Source organism: Thamnophis elegans, chromosome 5 (genome assembly GCF_009769535.1).
Source record: "Thamnophis elegans isolate rThaEle1 chromosome 5, rThaEle1.pri, whole genome shotgun sequence".
NCBI classification, from domain to species: domain Eukaryota; kingdom Metazoa; phylum Chordata; class Lepidosauria; order Squamata; family Colubridae; genus Thamnophis; species Thamnophis elegans.
The window spans coordinates 11,867,007-11,889,786 of record NC_045545.1 but is presented as its reverse complement, the minus strand read 5'-3'; the positions used below and the strand labels follow the sequence as shown (position 1 = coordinate 11,889,786).

The following is a 22,780-nucleotide window of genomic DNA, read 5'->3' as shown; positions in this document are numbered from 1 at the left end:
CACAGCTTCTGAGTATCGGTTGTGGAAGATTGCTCTAAATCAGTGTTTCTCACAACTTGGCAACTTCGTGGACTTCAATTCCCAGAATTCTCTAGCCACAATGAAGAGTTGAAGCCCGCACGTTTTAAAAGTCGCCCAGTTTGGGGAAAAAAACTGTTCTAAATGTTCGCTGCACGAACCCAGGCAGGACCAAGCTGAAAATGCCATTAGTTGTGAAGCGGAAGTTTTGCTACCATGATGTCAAAACAGCCGCTATGAATAATGTACTACTTATTCTGAGGAGCTGAACCCACGTAGGCGGCAGAGGTGCAGGGATGAGAACGGGAGAAGCGGAGCAAGCGCCTCTCCTCCAAGCCTCCAGAGGGCGGCGTCCTCTCCTCGAACGGTCCCTCTTGACGCGCGCTGCCTTGTCAGCCCGGTCACGTGCCGCGCCTGCGTCCTAAGCTCGGCCTTTTCCCACAGCGTTGAGGGTTGCAGACGTTTCGTTAGGCGGCCGTCGGCCTACGGCGAAACGGGAATCCACCGGCAATCATGGTCAGTACCGGGCCCAATCGAGCCGTGGCGGGGGAGGGCGGGACCGGCTTTGCATTCCCTTGCTCGGCTGGCTCGTTGTTGGTCTCCTGCTGCCTGGATGGATCCCGATTCGGAAGCGGTGGGCCCAGCCGCGGAAGCGAGTTCCAGCGTGGCCTAATGGCTGCTCTCGCTGTCTTAATGGGAGAGCTGCTGCCTGCCCGAGCTTCATTAAAAGGGTCTCCCGAAGGGTCTGCCTTTCTCACCGTCGCCCGTTTTGCTTCGTCTGTTTCCTTTCCGACTTGGAAGAGTTCCTTCCTCGGGGCCCCAAGCCATCTTTCTTCATTCGCTGTTCCTCTCTCTTTGGGAAATGATGGAGGGTAGATAGTTGAACCTTCTTTAGACTGAAGCTCTCGAACGCGTGAAAGGTTTCCCAGGTATGCACAGACGTGGAACTGGGCTTGGCTGAAGGAGGGAGCTGCCATCCCTGCAGGATCTGGGCCTGTGGACGGAATGAATGAGAAACAACAGGGGGGGGGGTGTTGACTTGGGGTCGTTAAATGGTTTTGCAGAGAAGCCCTAATTACGACCCCGTTCTCCTTAGATATGTTCCCCCCCTTCCTGAACGTCTCTTAAGTTTCCTTGACGTTTGTTGTGTCTGGATATGTGTATTTGCTTGCTTTCCAACAGCACATGGTTAAAAACCGGTTCAGGGCTGCTTCATGCATTATGCTTTTTCAGTGGATAGGGATGCAGGCTATTTTTCTTTAAAAAAAAAAGACTTTAAATCATTGTAGAGAGCAAGGATCGATCTGGCAGCCTGTCAGGCTCAATAAAGCTTTTGTGAGTTTTTGCTGTTCCTTTGACAATCTTGCTTGCTTTTTGTGTGTGATTGTGTTCTGCTGCTATATCCAGGAATAATTTCAGTAGCAGCATTTTTTTTCCCAAATAAAAAGCGGGTCCCAGTTGATCCCAGCAGACTAGGATATGATATTACAGGCTTACATTAAGTAAAGGGGCTGAACCCATTTCATCAGCCAAAAGAAGTTTAATAGAAGGTGACTTTCTTTGAGGTAGTCAGAATAGGTAGGCCTGCTGGCGTTTTAGAATTCAGTTCACGGTGGGTATCGTTCCATCCACAGTATTTTCAAGAGACTGACAGTATGTAATTTGGGAAGGGGATTAAAGCTTAGAAAACAAATGCAAATGCAGAGTACCTTCATAAATGCGTAAATTGTTGATGATAGATGGTTAGCAATAAAAAAAGTTTGGATGCTTACTTTCCTATATACATTGTCAGTGCTTCTGATGAATGTTTTCACAGTGTTTAAGATACAATTCTGTAAGCATCTACTGACAGAATGAGTTGGGCAGTCCAGTTTTCCATTTTGCGCTTGATTCTGTATTTTCAGCTTCTTGGTTCTCGAGCCTTTTTCTCTGTCATAGACCAGCATAAAACAATCGTGAAAAATTACATCTTTTTTCAGTTTCTAAGCCTCCCCCCCCTCATTTGATAGATTGCCATACAGATGTTCTAACTGTGTTTGTGGTCTGTTTATTCAAGGGTTTCGTCAAAGTTGTCAAGAACAAAGCCTACTTTAAGAGGTACCAAGTCAAGTTCCGAAGAAGGAGAGGTCAGTTTTGCTTCTTTACAAAGGTTCAGTACATTGAATCGATCATGGCATAAAGGCAACATTTCTAAATATATTTGATCTTTTTTTTTCTTATTCAGAGGGAAAGACTGATTACTATGCTCGCAAGCGCTTGGTGATTCAAGATAAAAACAAGTACAACACTCCTAAATACAGGATGATTGCACGTATCACCAACAGAGATATCATTTGCCAGGTAAGGCCCAACTTTTGATTTTGGCTATTGTGAAGAACTAATTTGCATATATATCTTTTATAGCAGTGATTTTGTGTAGATATTTTATAACATCCTTATGTTATGAGCATCTTTAACCACGCTTTTTCTCCCAACATTTTATTTTTTTTAGACCGAAATTATATTTTGAAACTAGAATAGTCAATGCTGTTAATAATACTTATCCTTTAGAAGAAAGTTATACCTGTACTATTCAGAACTTGATGTTTTACTCTTGTAGACACACACATTATACATAACAATTATATTATGTAAAATCAAGATTAATTACATTGCTTTATAAAACAATGAATGTGCAACTTTGGAATTCTTTTGGACTTGCAACTCCTACACTCGGTCCCACTGATTAAACAGTGACATCTCTTGTGACCTGGGAAGAGTGCCTTCTCTGTCACATGGCTTGCCTTCTAAGAATGAGAACCCTTCAGACATTTGTGCGGTTCTTGCTCTGATGATAATTCTGAAAGGTCTTGAAACCCTGGCTCTGGGTAAGATGGATGTGGCTCCCTTATTTTTTATTTCTATACATATTAGAGATAGATAGATAGATAGATAGATAGATAGATAGATAGATAGATGATAGATAGATAGATAGATAGATAGATAGATAGATAATGACAGATATAGATAGATACATAGATAGATACATAGATAAGTACTTGTTAAACAGATACTGTCTGGTTTATTTATATTGTATTACATAATTGTTATAGTATTCATTTTAAGTTGTGAGTGCCAAGAGTTTTGGAATTAGGCAGCAACTAAATCTAATAAAATGTATAATACTTTTAACATTTCACCAGTAATGATGTTTAAAGAAAGAGTGGACAACAGGTAGCCTTTGACCTAAATTCAGCCTTCTTGCAATTGGGCATGGAAGAAGTGAGTGAATGTGGAAAAGAACCATCGAAAAGAGAAAATGACCTTATAAGGTAGTTATACAATAAGATGCTAGAGGTGAAAACAGATTATAAAGGAATATGCCATCCCTGGATTCCTGTTGTAAAAGTACTAAAAACGTACTTTCTGTAAACCTGGGGAACTATATTTGGATATATACATGAGACTTTCAGATACTGAATCATGGATCTATTTTCTGGATTAAAGAGATTTAGTTTAGGAGTATTTGCTGCATAGGACAGTTGCAATAAATGGATTTGAGATCACTCAGTTTTCCTCTTTTTAGATTGCATATGCCAGAATTGAAGGTGACATGATTGTCTGTGCTGCATACGCTCACGAGCTGCCAAAATATGGTGTGAAAGTAGGCTTGACCAACTATGCTGCTGCCTATTGTACGGGCTTGCTGATGGCCCGCAGGGTATGTATCTCTTGAAGATGACTATTCGTGCCTCCGTATCACTTGGAAGATCTACAGTCATTGATATTACCAATACGGGGAATGAATTACAAATTAATATGCACACAGCCTTTCTGTGTTAGTCCCTCAAGTCCATTGAAAATTCTTACCAGTGAGATAAAAGGCATTAATTTATAGACAAAGCTTATGTTAAATAGATGCAGAGATTTAGACCTGGGTGTTAAAAGAGAACCATTTCTCCTTTTTTGGTAGTACCATATAGATTTTTCCAGTTTGAATCAGTGCTTTACAGGGAGTCTGTTATCGCACCCCACAGTGTGCAATAGTGGGGGGAGTTCATAGCATGTGTGCTTGGACTCTTTATTGGCCTTTGCCAAGTCAATTAGGACACTGTCTAGGTGATCTTTTGAACTAATATTGGGCTGCCATTTTCTGTTGGGAATTTTATCTAATTGATAAAATAGAGGTTTAGTGTGTATGTTTTTGTGTTCTAAATTTTATGGTATTTTATTGTATTTTACTATGTCTTACATTTTGAAATTCCTAAAACTTTGACAGATAAATTAAAAATCTGAAAAATGAGCAAAAACGACACGTTATGGCTTAATGAGATAACCAACTCAAAGACACAATTATAGAGAAACCTTGTTTTAAATGACTACTTGGGGAGAAGTAGTATAATAGTATCCTGAACTGTTTATTGTGAAAGTACATCCTGGCAATGTTGATTATCTGTGATAGTGATGTCATGATGATGCCATTTTACAAATGGCCTGATTAAGTTATTCAAATGAGGTAAATTGCTGAGGAAATGTGATCTAGGGGTTTTGAAGTCTGCTGTAGCAGAAGCCAATAAATCGTCGTAAATCAAGTTTTCATTGTTCTTTAAAAAACATAGTATCTAATTTTTTTCCCAGCTTTACAGGGTATGTTGATTTAATTCCTGTATGGTAGCAAGTATTGCACACCACTGTATAAATGAAGTGTGAACTTTTTTGCCAAGGAAAACTTGACATATGTTGTTGTTTGCAGCTTCTGAATAAATTTGGTCTTGATAAGATCTATGAAGGCCAAGTTGAAGTGACTGGTGATGAATACAATGTGGAAAGTGTGGATGGACAGCCTGGTGCCTTTACTTGTTACCTGGATGCTGGCCTTGCTCGGACGACTACTGGAAACAAAGTCTTCGGTGCTCTGAAAGGAGCTGTGGATGGTGGTCTTTCCATTCCACACAGGTAATTTCTTCCCTTCTGAATTCAATTCACGTTCAGGCAGCTATTTTGTTATATGGTCTCCCCCTTCCCAATTTGTTTTGGTACATTTTTGAATATGCTCTTTATTGAGGCTATAACTGTCTCCAAAGTCACTTGTATTCTGTTGTGGGGTTTTGTGGATTTTTTAATCTAAAAAATTATCCATTTTTTAATCCACATTTACCTTTATAAATAACTCAAGGTGGTGAACATCCTCATTTTTTCCCACCAAAACAACCTTGTGAAGTGAGGTGAGTCAAGAAAGATACTGGCCCGAAATTTTTTTAGAGATTTTTTTTAGAGATTTTATTAACATTTGTAGGCCGCCCTTTTCCCTGAGGGAACTCAGGGCGGCTCACATAAAATCAGGGAGGGGAAGTACAAACAATAACATAGACACATATAGTAAAAGTAATAAGCAACATACATTCATCATTCGGGAGGGGCAACTATCCTTGTCCCCAGGCCTGACGGGCTAGCCAGTTCTTGAGGGCTGTGCGGAAGGCCTGGACGGTGGTGAGGGTACGAATCTCCACGGGGAGTTCGTTCCAAAGGGTCGGGGCTACTACTGAGAAGGCCCTCCTCCTTGTAGTTGCCAGCCGGCACTGGCTGGCTGATGGAATACGGAGGAGGCCCAATCTGTGTGATCTAATTGGTCGCAGGGAGGTGATTGGCAGGAGGCGGTCTCTCAAGTATCCAGATCCACTACCATGCAGGGCTTTATGGGTGACTAATAGCACCTTGAAGCGCATCCGGAGATCGACAGGTAGCCAGCGCAGCTCGCGGAGGATAGGTGTTAGGTGGGTGAACCGCGGTGCACCCACAATCACTCGCGCGGCCGCGTTCTGTACCAGCTGAAGTCGCCGGATGCTCTTCAAGGGCAGCCCCATGTAGAGCACATTGCAGTATTCCAGCCTAGAGGTCACAAGGGCCCGAGTGACTGTTGTGAGTGCCTCCCGATTCAGGTAGGGTCGCAACTGGCGCACCAGGCGAACCTGGGCGAATGCCCCCCTAGTCACAGCCGTCAGGTGGTGGTCAAACGATAGCTGTGGATCTAGGAGGACTCCCAAGTTGCGAACCCTCTCTGAGGGGTGTAAAATTTGACCCCCCAGCCTGAGTGATGGAATATTGGTCGAATCTTTGGGAGGGAAACACAACAGCCACTCGGTCTTTTCTGGGTTGAGCACAAGCTTGTTAACCCTCATCCAGTCTCTGACGGCCTCAAGGCCTCGGTTCATCACGTCTGCCGCTTCATTGAGTTGGCACGGGGCGGACAGATACAACTGGGTATCGTCCGCATATTGATGGTATCTGATCCCGTGCCTACAGATGATCTCTCCCAGCGGTTTCATGTAGATGTTGAATAGTAGGGGGGATAAGACCGAGCCCTGAGGCACCCCATATGTTAGGGGCCTAGGGGACGATCTCTGCCCCCCCACTAACACCGACTGCGACCTGTCCGAGAGGTAGGAAGAGAACCACCGCAACACGGTGCCTCCCACTCCCACCTCCCGCAGTCGTCGCAGAAGGATACCATGGTCGATGGTATCGAACGCCGCTGAGAGGTCAAGGAGGACCAGGATGGAGGAATGTCCTCCATCTCTGGCTCTCCAGAGATCATCGGTCAATGCGACCAAAGCGGTTTCTGTGCTGTAACCGGGTCTGAAGCCCGACTGGAAGGGGTCGAGATAGTTTGCTTCCTCCAAGGACCGTTGGAGCTGAAAGGCCACCACCTTCTCAACAACCTTCCCAAGGAAGGGAAGGTTGGAGACTGGGCGATAGTTATTAAGAACAGCTGGATCCAAAGATGGCTTCTTTAGGAGGGGTCTCACCACCGCCGCTTTCAGTGCGGCGGGGAAGTTCCCCTCCCGAAGAGAGGCGGTCACAACCGCCTGGATCCAGCCTCGTGTCACCTCACTGCTGTTAGTAACCAGCCATGAGGGGCACGGGTCCAGTACACAGGTGGAGGCGCTTACAGCCCTCATGGCCTTGTCCACATCCCCGGGGGTAACATCCTGAAACTCAACCCAGAGATGTTCCACCTGATCCTCTTGTGCCTCGGCTGGAACTGCGGGGATGGAGTCCAAGTCCGACCGAAACCGAGCAATTTTGTCCGCTAAGAATTGGGCATAATCTTCAGCTCTGCCCTGCAAGGGTTCCCCCGCTTCCCTTTTATTTAATAGGGAGCGGGTTATCTTAAACAGGGCGGCTGGGCGGGACTCAGCGGACGCAACCAAGGTGGCTATATGAGATCTTTTCGCTGCCCTAAGTGCCCTGGTGTATTCCTTGGTGCAGGTGGTTACCATTGCTCGGTTCGATTCGGACTTATCGGACCTCCATCGGTGCTCTAGGCATCTCCTCCGGCGCTTCATCTCCCGGAGTTCCTCGGTGAACCAAGGGGGTCTCCGGGATCCGCCGCCTCGGAGGGGCCGTAGTGGCGCAATCCGGTCGAGGGCCTCTGATGCTGCCGAATGCCAAGCAGCAACCAGAGTCTCTACCGGACTGTGGGCGAAAGTATCAGGAATAACCCCAAGCTTCGTCTGGAACCTTAGCGGTTCCATAAGTCGCCTGGGGCGGAACCACCTGGTCGGTTCCTCCTCCCTACAGTGGGGGTTTGGTCTCCGGAAGTCGAGCCTCAGTAGGCAGTGGTCTGACCACGACAGGGGTATGATGTCGTTACCCCTCAGACCAAGATCACAAATCCACTGCTCCGAGAGGAATACGAGGTCGAGCATGTGACCCGCCGAATGGGTTGGGCCCCGAATTACTTGGGTCAAGCCCATGGCTGTCATGGAAACCATGAACTCCTGCGCCCCATCAGAGTTTTCACCGAGCGAAGGCAAATTAAAGTCCCCCAGGACCATCAACCTAGGGAACTCAATTGCCAGCTCGGCTACCGACTCGAGGAGCGAGGGGAGGGCTGCTGCAACGCTGTTGGGAGGCAGGTACGTTAACAGCAGACCCACTTGACCCTTGAGGTCCAACTTTATCAGCAGAGACTCACACCTGACAAGCTCCGGAGCAGGGACCCTACGAGGAACTAACGACTCCCGGATAACAACGGCCACACCCCCACCCCTTCCCTGGGCTCTCGGCTGGTGCAGCACCTGAAATCCTTCTGGGCACAGTTCTACTAGGGGGACTCCTCCCTCTGGGCCCAGCCAGGTTTCAGTAATACATGCCAGGTCTGCCCTCTCGTCTAAAATTAAGTCCCGGACGAGAGGAGCTTTATGTACCACAGACCTGGCATTTAGCGACAGCAGCCTGAGTCCAGGGTCCTGATTACTTGCGCCATCTGGTCTCGGAGTGGGACTCATAGGGCCGGAAGGAGGGATCTCTGTGATGTAGCGAACCCTCCTTCCCCGGTAATGGCCTGCCCTAAAGTCCCCGCCGTATCTGCCCCTCCCTGTTACGACCGTAATACCCCGACCCTCTCCCGTGTCTCTAGTCCCCTCAACCACCCCCATGGCCCCCGCTTCTCCCGGCAGGTCCTCCGAATCAGACATACTCATTCACTCACCCAAGCAGTCCCCACAAGAAAGTTAAAACACATAAAATACAATGATAATAAATGATAAAAGTGGGATCATTCACTCAACCACATACAATCCCATGCACTCATCATACCAGATAAAAAATTGCGCGGTTGAGCAGTTGTGCGAATTGGTGAAGGCAGGATCTTAGAGATTGGCCTTCTCGTTAACAAAGTCTAGTGGGAGTCCAATAGAAAACTGTATATGGTCCAGAAAAGTATATGGCCAGAAAGAAGTACCAGTAATGGCCACTGGAGGGAGTCCAAGTTCTTGGCACACTGCCTCTCTGATGTAATAGTGCTTGATGGTAATAAAGGTACCAGAAATCACTTTATGCCTAAAGTGGACTAGAATTCACAAGTCTCTCAGTTTCTAATCTGGTGACTTCACCACAACACCAAATTGGCTCTCTGTTGCCATCTACTACACTTTAAGCTATTTTCTGTAGTAGATCCAGTACTTGAGTCATGGTGGTGCAGTGGTTAGAGTGCAGTTCTGCAGGCTACTTCAGCTGACTGTTAGCTGCAGTTCAGTTCAAATCTCACCAGCTCAAGGTTGACCCAGCCTTCCATCCTTCCGAGGTGGGTGAAATGAGGACCCAGATTGTTGGGGGCAATAGGCTGACTCTGTAAAACTGCTTAGAGAGGGCTGTTAAGCACTATAAAGCAGTATAGTAAAGCAGTATATAAATCTAAGTGCGATTGATATTGTTACTTATTTGCCGTATACAATTCATCGCTAAAATCTTACATGAACTTGATGCACAAACATCTTCTCTTTTCACTTTGATTTTGGTAGGTTTTCCGAATAAAAAAATTAGTAAAATAGGGTGATTGTAGCATTGTATAATAATCCCATCTTTTGTTTTGCTATTAACTGGCTACTGTGTGATGATATCCCACTGACTGAACACCCTGTAGTTGGTCCTTGGCGTGTGTATGATTGATCTTGGTGTTTCAAGACGGGACTGATGGTGGCTGAAACGCTTGAATCTGCCCCCTCCCCCCAAAAACGCCCACTTTGGGGGATCTTAATGTTATGTTCCACATCTTACCCAGTTTGCTCCCAGAGTGTATAATGCTCAGCTCTTTGTTTCATAGTACCAAGCGTTTCCCTGGTTATGACTCAGAGAGCAAAGAATTCAATGCAGAAGTCCACCGCAAGCATATCATGGGCCAAAACGTTGCAGATTACATGCGTTACTTGATGGAAGAAGATGAAGATGCTTATAAAAAACAGTTCTCTCAATATATCAAGAACAATGTAACATCTGACATGGTAATACATCTGTTTATGCAAGTCCTTCAATTGCTGCTTAGCAACCATTTCATTGTAGTTAAAGAATTGCTAAAGCAAATTTGTAACTCACCAAAATTTAGACCTGATGTCATTGCTGCATGGTTTCATGTATACTCTTGAGCATGGCTTATTCAATAAGTATCTAGTCCATATGTAACATTGACATATGCACCTCAGCAGCGTGACTGCTTACCTGCTTGCTTGTTGCAATGTGTGAATGATTTTTGACACATCTTTTCTACTGGCATGCTTTCTGCTTTTGTAAGTTTGGGAAACTTTTGTAAGTTTCCCTCCATCTTTCCCTGAGGTACTCCAGGAGCTGTTGGCTTTTTGACTTTTTCTTAACTCTTCCCTCGAAATATATTTTGCTGTCTGGAAAAACAACTCATGTTTTGGTTAAAACAACTCATTTTTTTGCGGGGCGAATAAAACTTGAATGATTCAATTTGGATATGAGCCTCTTGAAACCAGTTGTTACATGGATGAACCATGTTGCAGATCCTTCTTAGTGTGTTACTTGTGTATAATGGATTTTGGGGTTGTAGACAGGGAAGCACTGCATTTGACTTTATTGTAACACTCCTTTCTCCTGTTGGCTTTTGTTTTCAAGACAAATGTACTAAGTATGTAGAAAGTATGAATTAACCTTTAAATTATGTTGCCGCAGATGGAAGAAATGTATAGAAAAGCTCATGCTGCAATACGTGAAAAGCCTGCCCATGAAAAGAAACCTAAGAGAGAAGTTAAAAAGAAGAGGTAAGTTGACCTTTTCCCCCCCATCTAAGAAGGATTCCAGAGGAAACATGTAATTTTGTATATTAGTAAAGGAATGTATTAACATTGAAATATATACACAAACAAACCCACACACCGTATATATGGAAATATGGGGAAATTCTATCAATGCCTGGAAAGGGCTGGGATAGGACTATAGGATTATAGCAAAACAGGCTCTAAGCACCATATTATAGAAATAGAGGTCCACCACACTAGACAGGACCCAAGGTAGAAACTATGCAGAGAGATCACAATGTCAGTTTCTGCATAGTCACAGCACATAGTGGCAGAGTGTAACATGCAGGCAGGGACAGCATACATTGAACAGCACAACCAAGTATTTGTCGTGTACAGGAACATCTATATAGAATATGAGCTAGACTCTCCTATCTTTAGAAGGAAGATACCACAACATCTTGTGTAGAGCAGGAGAGTTAAGATCCTGTGGGACTTCCAGAACCAGACAGGCAGGCAGAAACTGACCAGTTGACTAGACAATGTAGTAGTAGAAAACATCCAGAAGACAACAGTGCCGATAGACATAGTGGTGCCAAGTGACAGCAACATCAGGAAGAAGGGTTATGAGAAACTGGAGAAGTACCAGGAACTGGAGAAGATGTGGAAAGTAAATGTCGGAGTTGTCTCAGTGGTAATAAGAGAAATAAGGGCTGTTTCCCCTAAGCTGGGCTCCAACAGATCTTAGGAACGACATCGGAAGTGTCTGTCCAGAAAAGTACAACGCTAGGAAGAGCTAAGATCTTGTGCAGAATCCTCAGGCCTCTGATAGAGGATCTGAGATTGAGGAAGATGCATACCACCCATAAGGATGAGAAAGGTATTTATTCATTCATTTAGGGCAGTGGGTCTCAACCTTCCTAATGCCACGACCCTTTAATTCCTCATGATGTGACCCCCAACCATAAAATTATGTTTTCCGTATTATTATTTTTTGAAAATATGTGTTTTCCAATGGTCTTAGGCAACACCTGTGAAAGGGTCGTTCGACCCCCAAAGGGGTCGCGACCCACAGGTTGAGAACCACTGATTTAGGGGATGCTAAAAAGGAATGATTTTTCTTTTGTGTTAAAGAGTTAAGTTTTTTTTCTTAGCAAAACACAATTTAATACAAAGCTTAAAACCAGGTTCCTGTGTTTTAAAATTGTAGACAATAACACTTGCTTGCTTATTTAGCATAACATCCTGTTCAGGATGATGCCAAGCCTTTTGTTGCACACCTTTCTGCGTTGGGGAAAGCTCATTAATTGATTTGTAGAAATAATTAGAGGTGCACAGAACAATGTGTTTGGTTTCAAACTGAAACCCTGCCTCCCCCCCACTCCGGTTTTGGGGAGTTTTGTGATCCATTTTGGCTGAGCAGTGATTCTTCAGAACCAAAACCAGGAATATCCAAAAGGGTCTTATAGGAGTGAGTAAGAGATTAGCCCGCTACTTTTCTTTTCATGGCATGTATACAGGTAGTTCTCGAGTTATGACCGGTTGCTTAGCAACTGCTCGAAATTCCAATGGATCTACCTAGGGGGTACTTACGACCTGGATTCAAATGCTAATGTGCACACACAATCAGATGAGCACACTTTGGCCCCTTGGCAACTGGGTCACATAGCTGTGGTGTCCTGCAACTGCATTATACAGTGGTTTTGCAATTTCAGTTTTTCTCCAAAACCACACCCATTGGTTCACTTAATAACCTTGGTGTTCACAACTGTCTCAAGTTAGGCTCCATTACAGTTGTAACTTGAAGCCTACCTGTACTGGCCTGCCCTCCCAAGTTTCCAGTATCTGCTTTTTGCTGTTTCTTTTTGTGCTATGTTGGAAATCTAGAACATTAGTGGTGGCAATCTAACTGTTCTATCCAGTCCTTATTCTTTCTAGCCTCTTCATTTTCCTATCTTCACTTACCCATCAACTCCACCACATCCTTGGCTCCTTTTTAATGGACATGGACCACTAGAAATGGAACATTTTTCACATTATTATCATACAATTATATTTATAAGCTATATGCAGCCTGCTTGCCCTGAAATTTCTGTTTTTGTTTGGAATATAAGAACAGATTCTAATGAGCAGTAATCCAAACATGATCAAAATTTCCCCAGCTACCATAAAGCACAACATGAGGTGGTGCGATTGCATTGTACTTATCATTTTCAGAAGGAAAATAATTGGTTCCATTACATAGGCATCACTATTCCATTGTCAAACCTCAGAATGAAGCTAATTTGTATTATCAGTTCTTTTGATATAATTTTTCATTCTAATTTGAGATGCATTATCTCTTGGAAAGGGGTATTGTTTTCTGATGAAAGTAATAGCTTTCAGGTTTTCTGGAATGCTTATTAGGATTCATTCTTACTCATTCTAAGATCATTTACAAGTCCAGTATATTAATCTGTTTAACCAACCTAAGAATAGATAAAGAGAAGTTCGCAGAGGTGGAGGAGTCCTTAAGCAGAACTCCCGCTCAGTGAACTATCAGATGATGGAATACGGCTCTGTTTATGAGCATGTTAAAAGGATGTAATGGGCAGAGACTATCATGTATAGGTGGGCGAAGGTACAGGTCATCGTCAATTGGAAGAAGAGCTGGTTTGGATGCCTTTGTGCAATTCCATGAGTAATTATTCTCTGATGGTGTTGTATTTGACCATTAATGCTAAGGATGCTTATGGTGTTGGTTCTTTTTTCTTTTTTTTAAGACTCATTTGGGTAGGTTCTCCACATTAGCAAGAATAACCAAACCCCCAAAAAATCTTTTTGCAGGTGGAACCGTCCCAAATTGTCCCTTGCTCAGAAGAAAGATCGTGTGGCTCAAAAGAAAGCTAGCTTCCTTCGGGCTCAGGAACGTGCGGCTGATAGTTAAGATGCCTTCCATAATTTTCTGTGAAGATTTTGGAATACAGAATAAACTTATTGAATCAATGTTGCAAGTGTTGACTTACTGAGATTGAATTTTAGCTACAATTAAATTGATCACCTGGTTTCTTGGGTCTCCTATGCTTACAGAAGAAGCTACAAATGTGAAGATCAGTCTTCACTGATTCACTGTAGCAAATCCCTCTATTTATATCCCACTTTTCATTTGGAAGCTGAAGGCATAACACTCCCTTCAGTGTTTTCCTCTCAACAGCAGTCTTATAGGTTGGGCTTAAAGAATATGATTGGCCCCAAGTCACCCAAGAAGCTTTCATGGCTGAAGATGGTCTTGCGGCTGGGTCTTATTAATCCAACTTCTCAACTACTATGCTTCACTGATGCTCGTCGTTGACATGCTGCTAAATCTTCAAACCATTAAATAAAATCTAACAGGTAAGTGATAAAACATCTGGGTGTATGGTCTTATCAGGGACATCCAGAAGCAGACTCTAATTGTGCTCTCTAGATTTGCTAGAGAGACAGCTTTCTGAATTCCCAGGCATTATATAGCCAGTGATTAGCAATAAATGAAACTCACTTAATGAAATCCCAGAAATACATATTTCCTTCTGGAATACATCAATCTCACCTTTTGAATCTCATCTGGAAATTTTCCCAAAGTCCATGTTCAGGAACAAGAATGGATTCCAGTTTTGTGGATGTCTGCTCGCTTGGGAATACTGCAAGCCACTTTTTGTTCTAATAGATCACCATATTAATACATTTTTTTAAAGTTGGGTCATAGTAATGTGATCCAGCTTAATCTTAGGCTAAACTTAGACAAATTGTGGTATCTGCCAGCTTTGCATGACAAAGTCAGTAGTTAGGGTTAGGGTAACAGTTTTCTGATGCTAATTTGGCAAAAAAAAAAACCTGGAAGTCAGCAAGGAGAAAGCCTACTTATGCATTATTGCCAAGAAAATTACATGAATATGTCCATGAAAATATCTGGAGTCTCACTCGGAAGTTTTAGATGTTATACCTACAATAGTATTGCCATTGAGGATATGTTGTTTTGCTTTTTGCTATTATTTTAAATCTAGACTAAGCTGTCTATCCTGTCCTGGGAGAGAGATACCCTGCAGTTGGAAGTGTCTATCACTGCCCCCAGGTGGAGAAGCTTGGTAGTTGGAGAAAGATGGCTTTTGTCCAGTTTCAAGGAGAACCCGTGGTTCTGGAGGGACCTCCTGGTGATATGGAGGTCCCACAAGGCCTGTTTCCTGGATGAGGATGTCGTCCAGATAACATTGGAGCCTTATGGGTCTGTGCCTGAGGTGCGCTGCAACTACTGACATAATTTTTGTGAAGGTGCTGGGTGCCAAAGACAGGCCGAATGGCAGGGCCCTGTATTGATAGTGTCGGCCGTTGTAAAAGAAGCGCAGGAACCTTCAGTGTTGTGGCCAAATTAGGATGTCTAAATATTCCTCCTTTAAGTCAATGGATGTTAGGAAGTCCCCTTAGCGAATCCCTGCGAGGATGGTGTGCAGGGATTGTATCTTGAACCTCCTGTATGTGATGTGCCGGTTGAGGCTCTTGAGGTCCAAGATTGCCCTCCACACCCCTGAGCTCTTGGAGACCAGGAAGAGAATGGAGTAAAATCCCTTCCCCTCCTGGTTGGATGGTACCTGCTCTATGGCCTTTATCTCCAGGAGGCGATGGATCTCCTGGGTCATGAGCTCTCTCTTGAAAGGGCAAGAGAGTGGGGCATCGTATGAAGTTCCTTGGGGGGGGGGGGGGGGAAAGGAACTCCAGTGACAGTCCCTCCCTGACTGTAGGACCCAGCCGTCCTCTGAGGTCTGCTCCCATTGGGAGACGAACAGTTGAAGCTGTCCCCCGGTGGGAGGTGACTGTTGGTGGTCACTTGGATTTGCGGAAGGGTCTGTGAGAAGGCCCCCCCCCCCAGTTGGATTTGTGGAAGTTGAAGTGCTGCCTACCTCTGTGCCGAAAGGACTGTCTGTCCTGGGAGTGATAGGAGGATTGATTGTATGATCTGGGGGCAGTGGAGGAGAGGGAGGAATCATTGGAACAAAAGGACTGACTCCTGAAATAGGGAGTGGGCTTATGATCCTGCTTCTTGGTCAGGGTGGGAAGAACCTTCCGTTTGTCTTTAGATTCGATCAGGAAGGGGTCTAAGACCTCCCCAAAAAGCTTGGCTCCCTTAAAGGAGGCAGAGACGAGCTTCCACTTGGCCTTCTGGTCAGCCTCTAGTGGCAAAACCACACGAGGCGCCTAGAAGTGACATTAGAGGCCAACGCCCTTGAGGCAAATTTCTCCACATTGAGAGGCGTCGGCAGAGTATTGGGCTGCTGCGATGATCTTTGTAACATCCTGGCAGAGGTGAGTGTCTCCCGCTGGAGCTTCGCCTAGGCTCACGTAGCCAAATAATGGAAGCCCTGTTAAAGAACGAAGCGGAGGAAGGCGCCTTAATGGCCCATGCTGCCACTTGGTGAGTCTTGTGGCAGGCCTTCTCCGCCTTCTTGTCCTCCGCCTTAAGACCTTCCATCAGGTCTGCCGGGAGAACAGAATTAGAGGTGAGGGCTGCTATTGGAGCGTCCACTCAAGGCAATGTTAGAATGTCCTCCAGTGCAGGTGACACTGAATATAACTTCTTGGCCCCACCACTGGGCACGGCAAGGGAACCCGGTTGGACCTATTGTCGCTGAATTACATCCATGAAGAGGCTGGGGATAGGAACCAGGTCCTGTGACGGGGCTTGAGACTTAAACATGCTGTCATTGGGATTAGCTACCGAAGGCTCATCTGAGCCTTGGCTAGCCTGACCCTTAGCGCCCACTTGAGTAGTGGCCTTGGCTTTATGTAAAATAGATTTGAAGAGGGTGGGTTTAAAGAGCCCAGAGAAAGCAGGAGCATCTGGGGGGAGATCCTCGTCTTCTGAAAGTTCCTGCTCCTCCTGCTCCGGGTCCTCCCAGGTAGAAGCCTCACTGACTACTGAGGATTCCAAGGAAGGACGACGTCACCTGCGGGCAGTGCTGGGCGCCTCCTTCCTCGCCTGGGGTGGAGCTTTCCTGTGGGAAAATACATAATAGCTTGAAAGATTTCTGACATCTAAAAATAGTTGTTGATGTTTATCATGCTGGAATGGAGAATTAAGAAAACGCTTTCCAAAGAGCACCAGTGCATGGTCGGGCAGATCATGTACAAATGGAAGCAATTCAATACCACTGTTACCTTAGTTGATCAATCACTCTACTATTGGAGGACTCGAGGAACTTCAAGATAAACTCAATAAAGGCCTTTCCTGCATTGCTAGATGTCAATGTTCATCATCAGAAGAGCGCTGAACAACAATGGTATGCATGGCAGGAACGCAAGGAGAAAGTCATTACTCTCCAAAAAGAATATTGCTGCCCATAAACCGTATGGATAAGCCAGATAATTATTGGAAAAAATGTTCTATGAGCAGATGAGAACAAAATAGAACTTTTTTTTTTTTTTACTTGAATGACAAGTATGTTTGGGAAAGGCAAACTCAGGATAAGAACCTTATACCATCCTGTGATGGTAGCAGTATAACGGATCAGGGTGGTTTGACCAGGGCTGTCTTAACAGCATTATGGGCCCCTGGCAAAGCAGCGTACTCGGGTCCCTGCAACAACTACTCACAGGAATAAAAATGTAAATGGTTGGTAAAATTAAACACTTATTTTATTGGCACTTGCAACAAAATTGGTGTTGAAACATTAAAAACATATGGGCTCGTCTCATCTACAGAAAAAAAAATCAGTATTAATTTCTATTTAATTAATCTTAGCATTAATTAAAAATGCAGTAGAATAATATGTTGCGGTATTTATGAGATGCAAGGTGCATTAAAGGGTTAACATACATAGATTAGTATGGGGCCCTTATGCTTGTGGAGTCCACAGGCAAGTGCCCATCAGGCCCAGGCCTTAAGACAGCCCTGGGTTTGCCATTGATAAACCATTCACTGACAGAACTAGGAATTCTGAATTGTAGCAGGAAATTTCACGAAAATATCAAGATATCTGTCAGTGAACTTGGGCTCCAGTAAAAGTGGGGTGTACAGCATGACAACAATCCATGTTGTATAATCAAAGAATGGTTAAAGCAGAAAAAAGTTAAATTTTGGAATGGGCTGTCAAAGTCCTCACCTTAATTCTATAGAAATCTTGTAGGAAGCAGGGAATTCATGCAAGGAAGCCCACAAACAACCTTGAATTGAATCTATTCCATAAAAGGAATTGGTTAAAATTCATCCAAGCCAATGTTTAGGACTAGCCAACAGTTATCTGAAACATTTAGTTGGTGTTATATGTGGACACACCGGTTACTGAAACCGAAGGTTCACATACTTCTGCCATACAAGAGTATAGATTTGGATCATTTCTGTCAAATGAACTATCAGGTTTTTGACTCAATTGTTTAATAAGTGTTCTCTCCACCTAGTTTTTGGCCTTGTGTGTAGAACAGATCACATTTTAGGTCATAATAATGCAGAAACATATATATGTTTATCCTGGGCTCTTATGGGAATCCCTAAATTGAAACTAAGTAGAAATGGCTAATTGTGTAATAGTGAAGCAACTTTCCTGATTTCTTCCACTTCTACATGAATTTTTCAATCTCAAGAGGAAAGCAGAAGCATCCTATTTAGGGCATATCAAGTACATTTTAGGTCATAATAATGCAGAAATATATATGTTGATCCTGGGCTCTTATGGGAATCCCTAAATTGAAACTAAGTAGAAATGGCTAATTGTGTAATAGTGAAGCAACTTTCCTGATTTCTTCCACTTCTACATGAATTTTTCAATCTCAAGAGGAAAGCAGAAGCATCCTATTTAGGGCATATCAAGTACATTTTAGGTCATAATAATGCAGAAATATATATGTTGATCCTGGGCTCTTATGGGAATCCCTAAATTGAAACTAAGTAGAAATGGCTAATTGTGTAATAGTGAAGCAACTTTCCTGATTTCTTCCACTTCTACATGAATTTTTCAATCTCAAGAGGAAAGCAGAAGCATCCTATTTAGGGCATATCAAGTACATTTTAGGTCATAATAATGCAGAAATATATATGTTTATCCTGGGCTCTTATGGGAATCCCTAAATTGAAATTAAGTAGAAATGGCTAATTGTGTAATAGTGAAGCAACTTTCCTGATTTCTTCCACTTCTACATGAATTTTTCAATCTCAAGAGGAAAGCAGAAGCATCCTATTTAGGGCATATCAAGTACATTTTAGGTCATAATAATGCAGAAATATATATGTTTATCCTGGGCTCTTATGGGAATCCCTAAATTGAAACTAAGTAGAAATGGCTAATTGTGTAATAGTGAAGCAACTTTCCTGATTTCTTCCACTACTACATGAATTTTTCAATCTCAAGAGGAAAGCAGAAGCATCCTATTTAGGGCATATCAAGTACATTTTAGGTCATAATAATGCAGAAATATATATGTTTATCCTGGGCTCTTATGGGAATACCTAAATTGAAATTAAGTAGAAATGGCTAATTGTGTAATAGTGAAGCAACTTTCCTGATTTCTTCCACTTCTACATGAATTTTTCAATCTCAAGAGGAAAGCAGAAGCATCCTATTTAGGGCATATCAAGTACATTTTAGGTCATAATAATGCAGAAATATATATGTTTATCCTGGGCTCTTATGGGAATCCCTAAATTGAAATTAAGTAGAAATGGCTAATTGTGTAATAGTGAAGCAACTTTCCTGATTTCTTCCACTTCTACATGAATTTTTCAATCTCAAGAGGAAAGCAGAAGCATCCTATTTAGGGCATATCAAGTACATTTTAGGTCATAATAATGCAGAAATATATATGTTTATCCTGGGCTCTTATGGGAATCCCTAAATTGAAACTAAGTAGAAATGGCTAATTGTGTAATAGTGAAGCAACTTTCCTGATTTCTTCCACTACTACATGAATTTTTCAATCTCAAGAGGAAAGCAGAAGCATCCTATTTAGGGCATATCAAGTACATTTTAGGTCATAATAATGCAGAAATATATATGTTTATCCTGGGCTCTTATGGGAATACCTAAATTGAAATTAAGTAGAAATGGCTAATTGTGTAATAGTGAAGCAACTTTCCTGATTTCTTCCACTTCTACATGAATTTTTCAATCTCAAGAGGAAAGCAGAAGCATCCTATTTAGGGCATATCAAGTACATTTTAGGTCATAATAATGCAGAAATATATATGTTTATCCTGGGCTCTTATGGGAATACCTAAATTGAAATTAAGTAGAAATGGCTAATTGTGTAATAGTGAAGCAACTTTCCTGATTTCTTCCACTACTACATGAATTTTTCAATCTCAAGAGGAAAGCAGAAGCATCCTATTTAGGGCATATCAAGTTTTTCAGCTTTCAATTTCCAAACATTAGGCGGTGCTCAAAAATTGTGACATGCCTTGGGGTTTATAATGATATTTTGGTTACTTTAATATAATTTAGATGTGCTTAGTAACCAAATACATAAATATCATGATTTTAACATTTTGTTTCATATGTACCATTTCATTAATGTTTTATTGCATTCTATTAAATTATATATAAAAAAAATATTAAATGCAACTGTACCCCAACCTATTTCACTAGGGGACAGTAAAGGGCTATCTGCTAAAACAGGGAATCAAACAAACTTGTCATCTCAACAGAGTTAATCCAGGTTCGGGTTTTCTATTCTTCAATCATTTCTGCTTTGCAGCAATCACCCTTTGACAAAATGAATCAAATTCAATAGTCATAAGTATCTTTTTTTGTTACAAGAATATGAAAACTACAAGCAGAAACTAGTGTTTTGGACTTATTTCAACACACCTCTGTCCACTAAAATTGTCATATTGTTTGTTGTATTTGAAGAGGATAAGGCACACCTTACACAAACTCAACTATGTAATCGAATTGAACCTTGTTCAAATTTACCCAGAATCAATGAGCTCTTGCTATCTTCAGCATTTTATGCTAATAATTACCAAAAATGCAGTGCTTCTACCCAACATGTATCACTACCAGAAAGGGGAAATAGTTCCAATTTATTGTAAACAGTTCATATTTGAAATAAAAACCTGAAAGTGGTATAACAGCAATCAAAATAAAATACAGTACAAACTGCATTGCTAACAAATCCCATTATTCCAAACTTTCAAATATATATTTTTCCACTGAGCAATGACTGTAACTATTGACATTCAGACTTACTCACCATGGGTTTCCTTATTAAGATTTAAGAATGTTTATTGGTACCACTAATAAATGCTCTCTTTGTCAATTTCAAAACAAAGTGGACATTGTGCAAGAAAACTGTTAGTAAAAATATTTATAGAAGGCAAACATGTACAAGACCCTAAAGCAAATAATGTCACACATTATACAGGGAACAACAGTTCTTTTGTCTTTATAAGTGCATGTTTGAGAGGTTAAAAAAGAATACTTGGTTGATTTCAAAAAGTGACATTGTCAATAATTTTTGTCATTTTCTTGTCTTCTAAAACAAAACTGAATCAAGTCAAAAACTAAAGGTGAATTAGTGTCAAGAGGAACATGACCAAGTATTTCAGAAGAAGTCTGCTAAACAACTACATTGAATAATGTAATTTATTAACTAGCTAGGTGCTAAATAAGATTCCAAAGATTATCCATGTGTGATCCAAGTTATCATTTCTTTCTAGAACTGGGGACTATGTAGTCCTGAGAAAAGCACATAAAAGAAATGGAAAGTACTACATAATATTTAAAAAAAAAGTCCAAGAAGGGTAGTGGTGAAAACATGTATCTTATCACTGCTGTATTTCATTTTGTTGTTTTGTAAGCAATGCCAAAACCAATATTCATTAGCTTAAGACAAATGGCACTTTAGAAATTAGCTCATCACATAGTATGAAAACAAACCTATACATTCTTACAAAATCAGCTTGAATGTAATATTCTAGTTTCCAAAGTGCATATGGTAAAATCAAAGTTTGATGGTTGAAGGAACAAATATGATTACCTCCCAATAGAAATCTTCCACCTTACAATTACAATACTGAAATTACTTCAGGTCAGTGATACATAGAATTTAACTGTTGGATGGGCTTTCTTTTGGTGAGATTGTTCATTATGGTTTAAATACTTTGCTGATAAAAAATGAGGACTCGATCATTTGATTGCATTAAAACTCTGGAGCTTAGGGATCTCTTTGACTTCTTACTTTCAAATGTATAATGCTTAATACTTTTTAATAAATCTGTTCATATAATCCAACTGATTACTGAAGTTTATTGAATCTTATATTTCATATTGCTGCTAGTGTGTGCATGATTGTGTATGCAACTTAAAAATCCTTAAATGCTAGAATGATACAACGGCTATTTTTAACTAGGAAATTTAGCAAACTTACTAACATTAAATATATGTATGAGGTAAATGTGTATACAAATGTAAAAATCTAACAAAAAGTTCTGGTTTGAAAAACTTCCATTTTAAAACATTTGCAATTATCACATTAATTTTCTCTAAAAATTACTAATGTGCAAATTCTGCCATGCTAAAATTAATAGACAATCCCCAAAATATTATTTTTAAAAAGTAATCTAATAGTGATGGATTCTTCAGGTTGATGATTGTAAAGAAACTTCAGAATTTTAAAAATCACACTTCAGAACTTTTTAAAAGCACAATACATTTTGTATCTTTTTGAGGGGAAGCAAGAACACAAAATAAAGATATAGTAAGTCAAAAGAACATAAGAAAACTTCTTATCATGTCTGCAAGGTGATAGCTTTGGAACAAGAGTAGGTCCCTAGATGCAATCAATGCTTCATCTACTTGGACTAAATGATATCACAGTTTAGGGACAAAGTTCTTCCCCTTACACACATTTAATTCAAATGAGAAGCTTGTTTGAGTCACCAGGAATTCGTTCATAAAGTAACCAGCATTTACAAAAATGGCAGCTAAGAGTGCTTTAAACTGATAACCCACACAGCCAACTTCACCTATCCTGTTCCATTCCTTCTAACTTTTCCCTTTGCTAATGATACAGGGCAAACAAAGCATAGGGAACAGTACTTTCCCAGGGAGCAGTTTGATACTTGGGATGTTCTCAAAAGGAAGTACAAATACATTTATTCAAAGGAAGAGTGGAGGGTCTGCTGGATCCGAGTGGGAGGGTCTTCCACAGCCAGATGAAGCAGCTTGGCTAACTGGAAGTACCTCATGATGCAGAGGTTCTTGAGTAGCTCTCCTTAGCTATTATTTAGAAATGGAAGTGCA

General features: G+C 41.7%; 1 protein-coding gene and 1 non-coding gene across 2 annotated transcripts; both read left to right on the top strand.

Annotated features, from left to right (window-relative positions):
- Positions 1-427: 427 nt before the first annotated feature.
- RPL5 (ribosomal protein L5) lies at positions 428-13,521 on the top strand. The gene is made up of 8 exons (XM_032217561.1): positions 428-534; positions 2,075-2,144; positions 2,243-2,358; positions 3,584-3,718; positions 4,751-4,953; positions 9,605-9,782; positions 10,471-10,559; positions 13,362-13,521. Exons 1-8 carry the CDS (start codon positions 532-534, stop codon positions 13,459-13,461), a joined length of 894 nt encoding a protein of 297 aa, XP_032073452.1. The 5' UTR covers positions 428-531; the 3' UTR covers positions 13,462-13,521.
- On the top strand, positions 9,387-9,482 carry LOC116509827. Its single transcript, XR_004255547.1, has one exon. It is a non-coding gene; the product is annotated as a small nucleolar RNA SNORD21 (small nucleolar RNA).
- Positions 13,522-22,780: the final 9,259 nt, after the last annotated feature.

Excerpts from the sequence above, each read along its gene's own strand:
- RPL5 (XM_032217561.1), top strand. Across the intron at positions 9,783-10,470 it reads ACAATGTAACATCTGACATG|ATGGAAGAAATGTATAGAAA; the intron begins GTAATACATCTG and ends ATGTTGCCGCAG. Across the intron at positions 10,560-13,361 it reads AGAGAAGTTAAAAAGAAGAG|GTGGAACCGTCCCAAATTGT; the intron begins GTAAGTTGACCT and ends ATCTTTTTGCAG.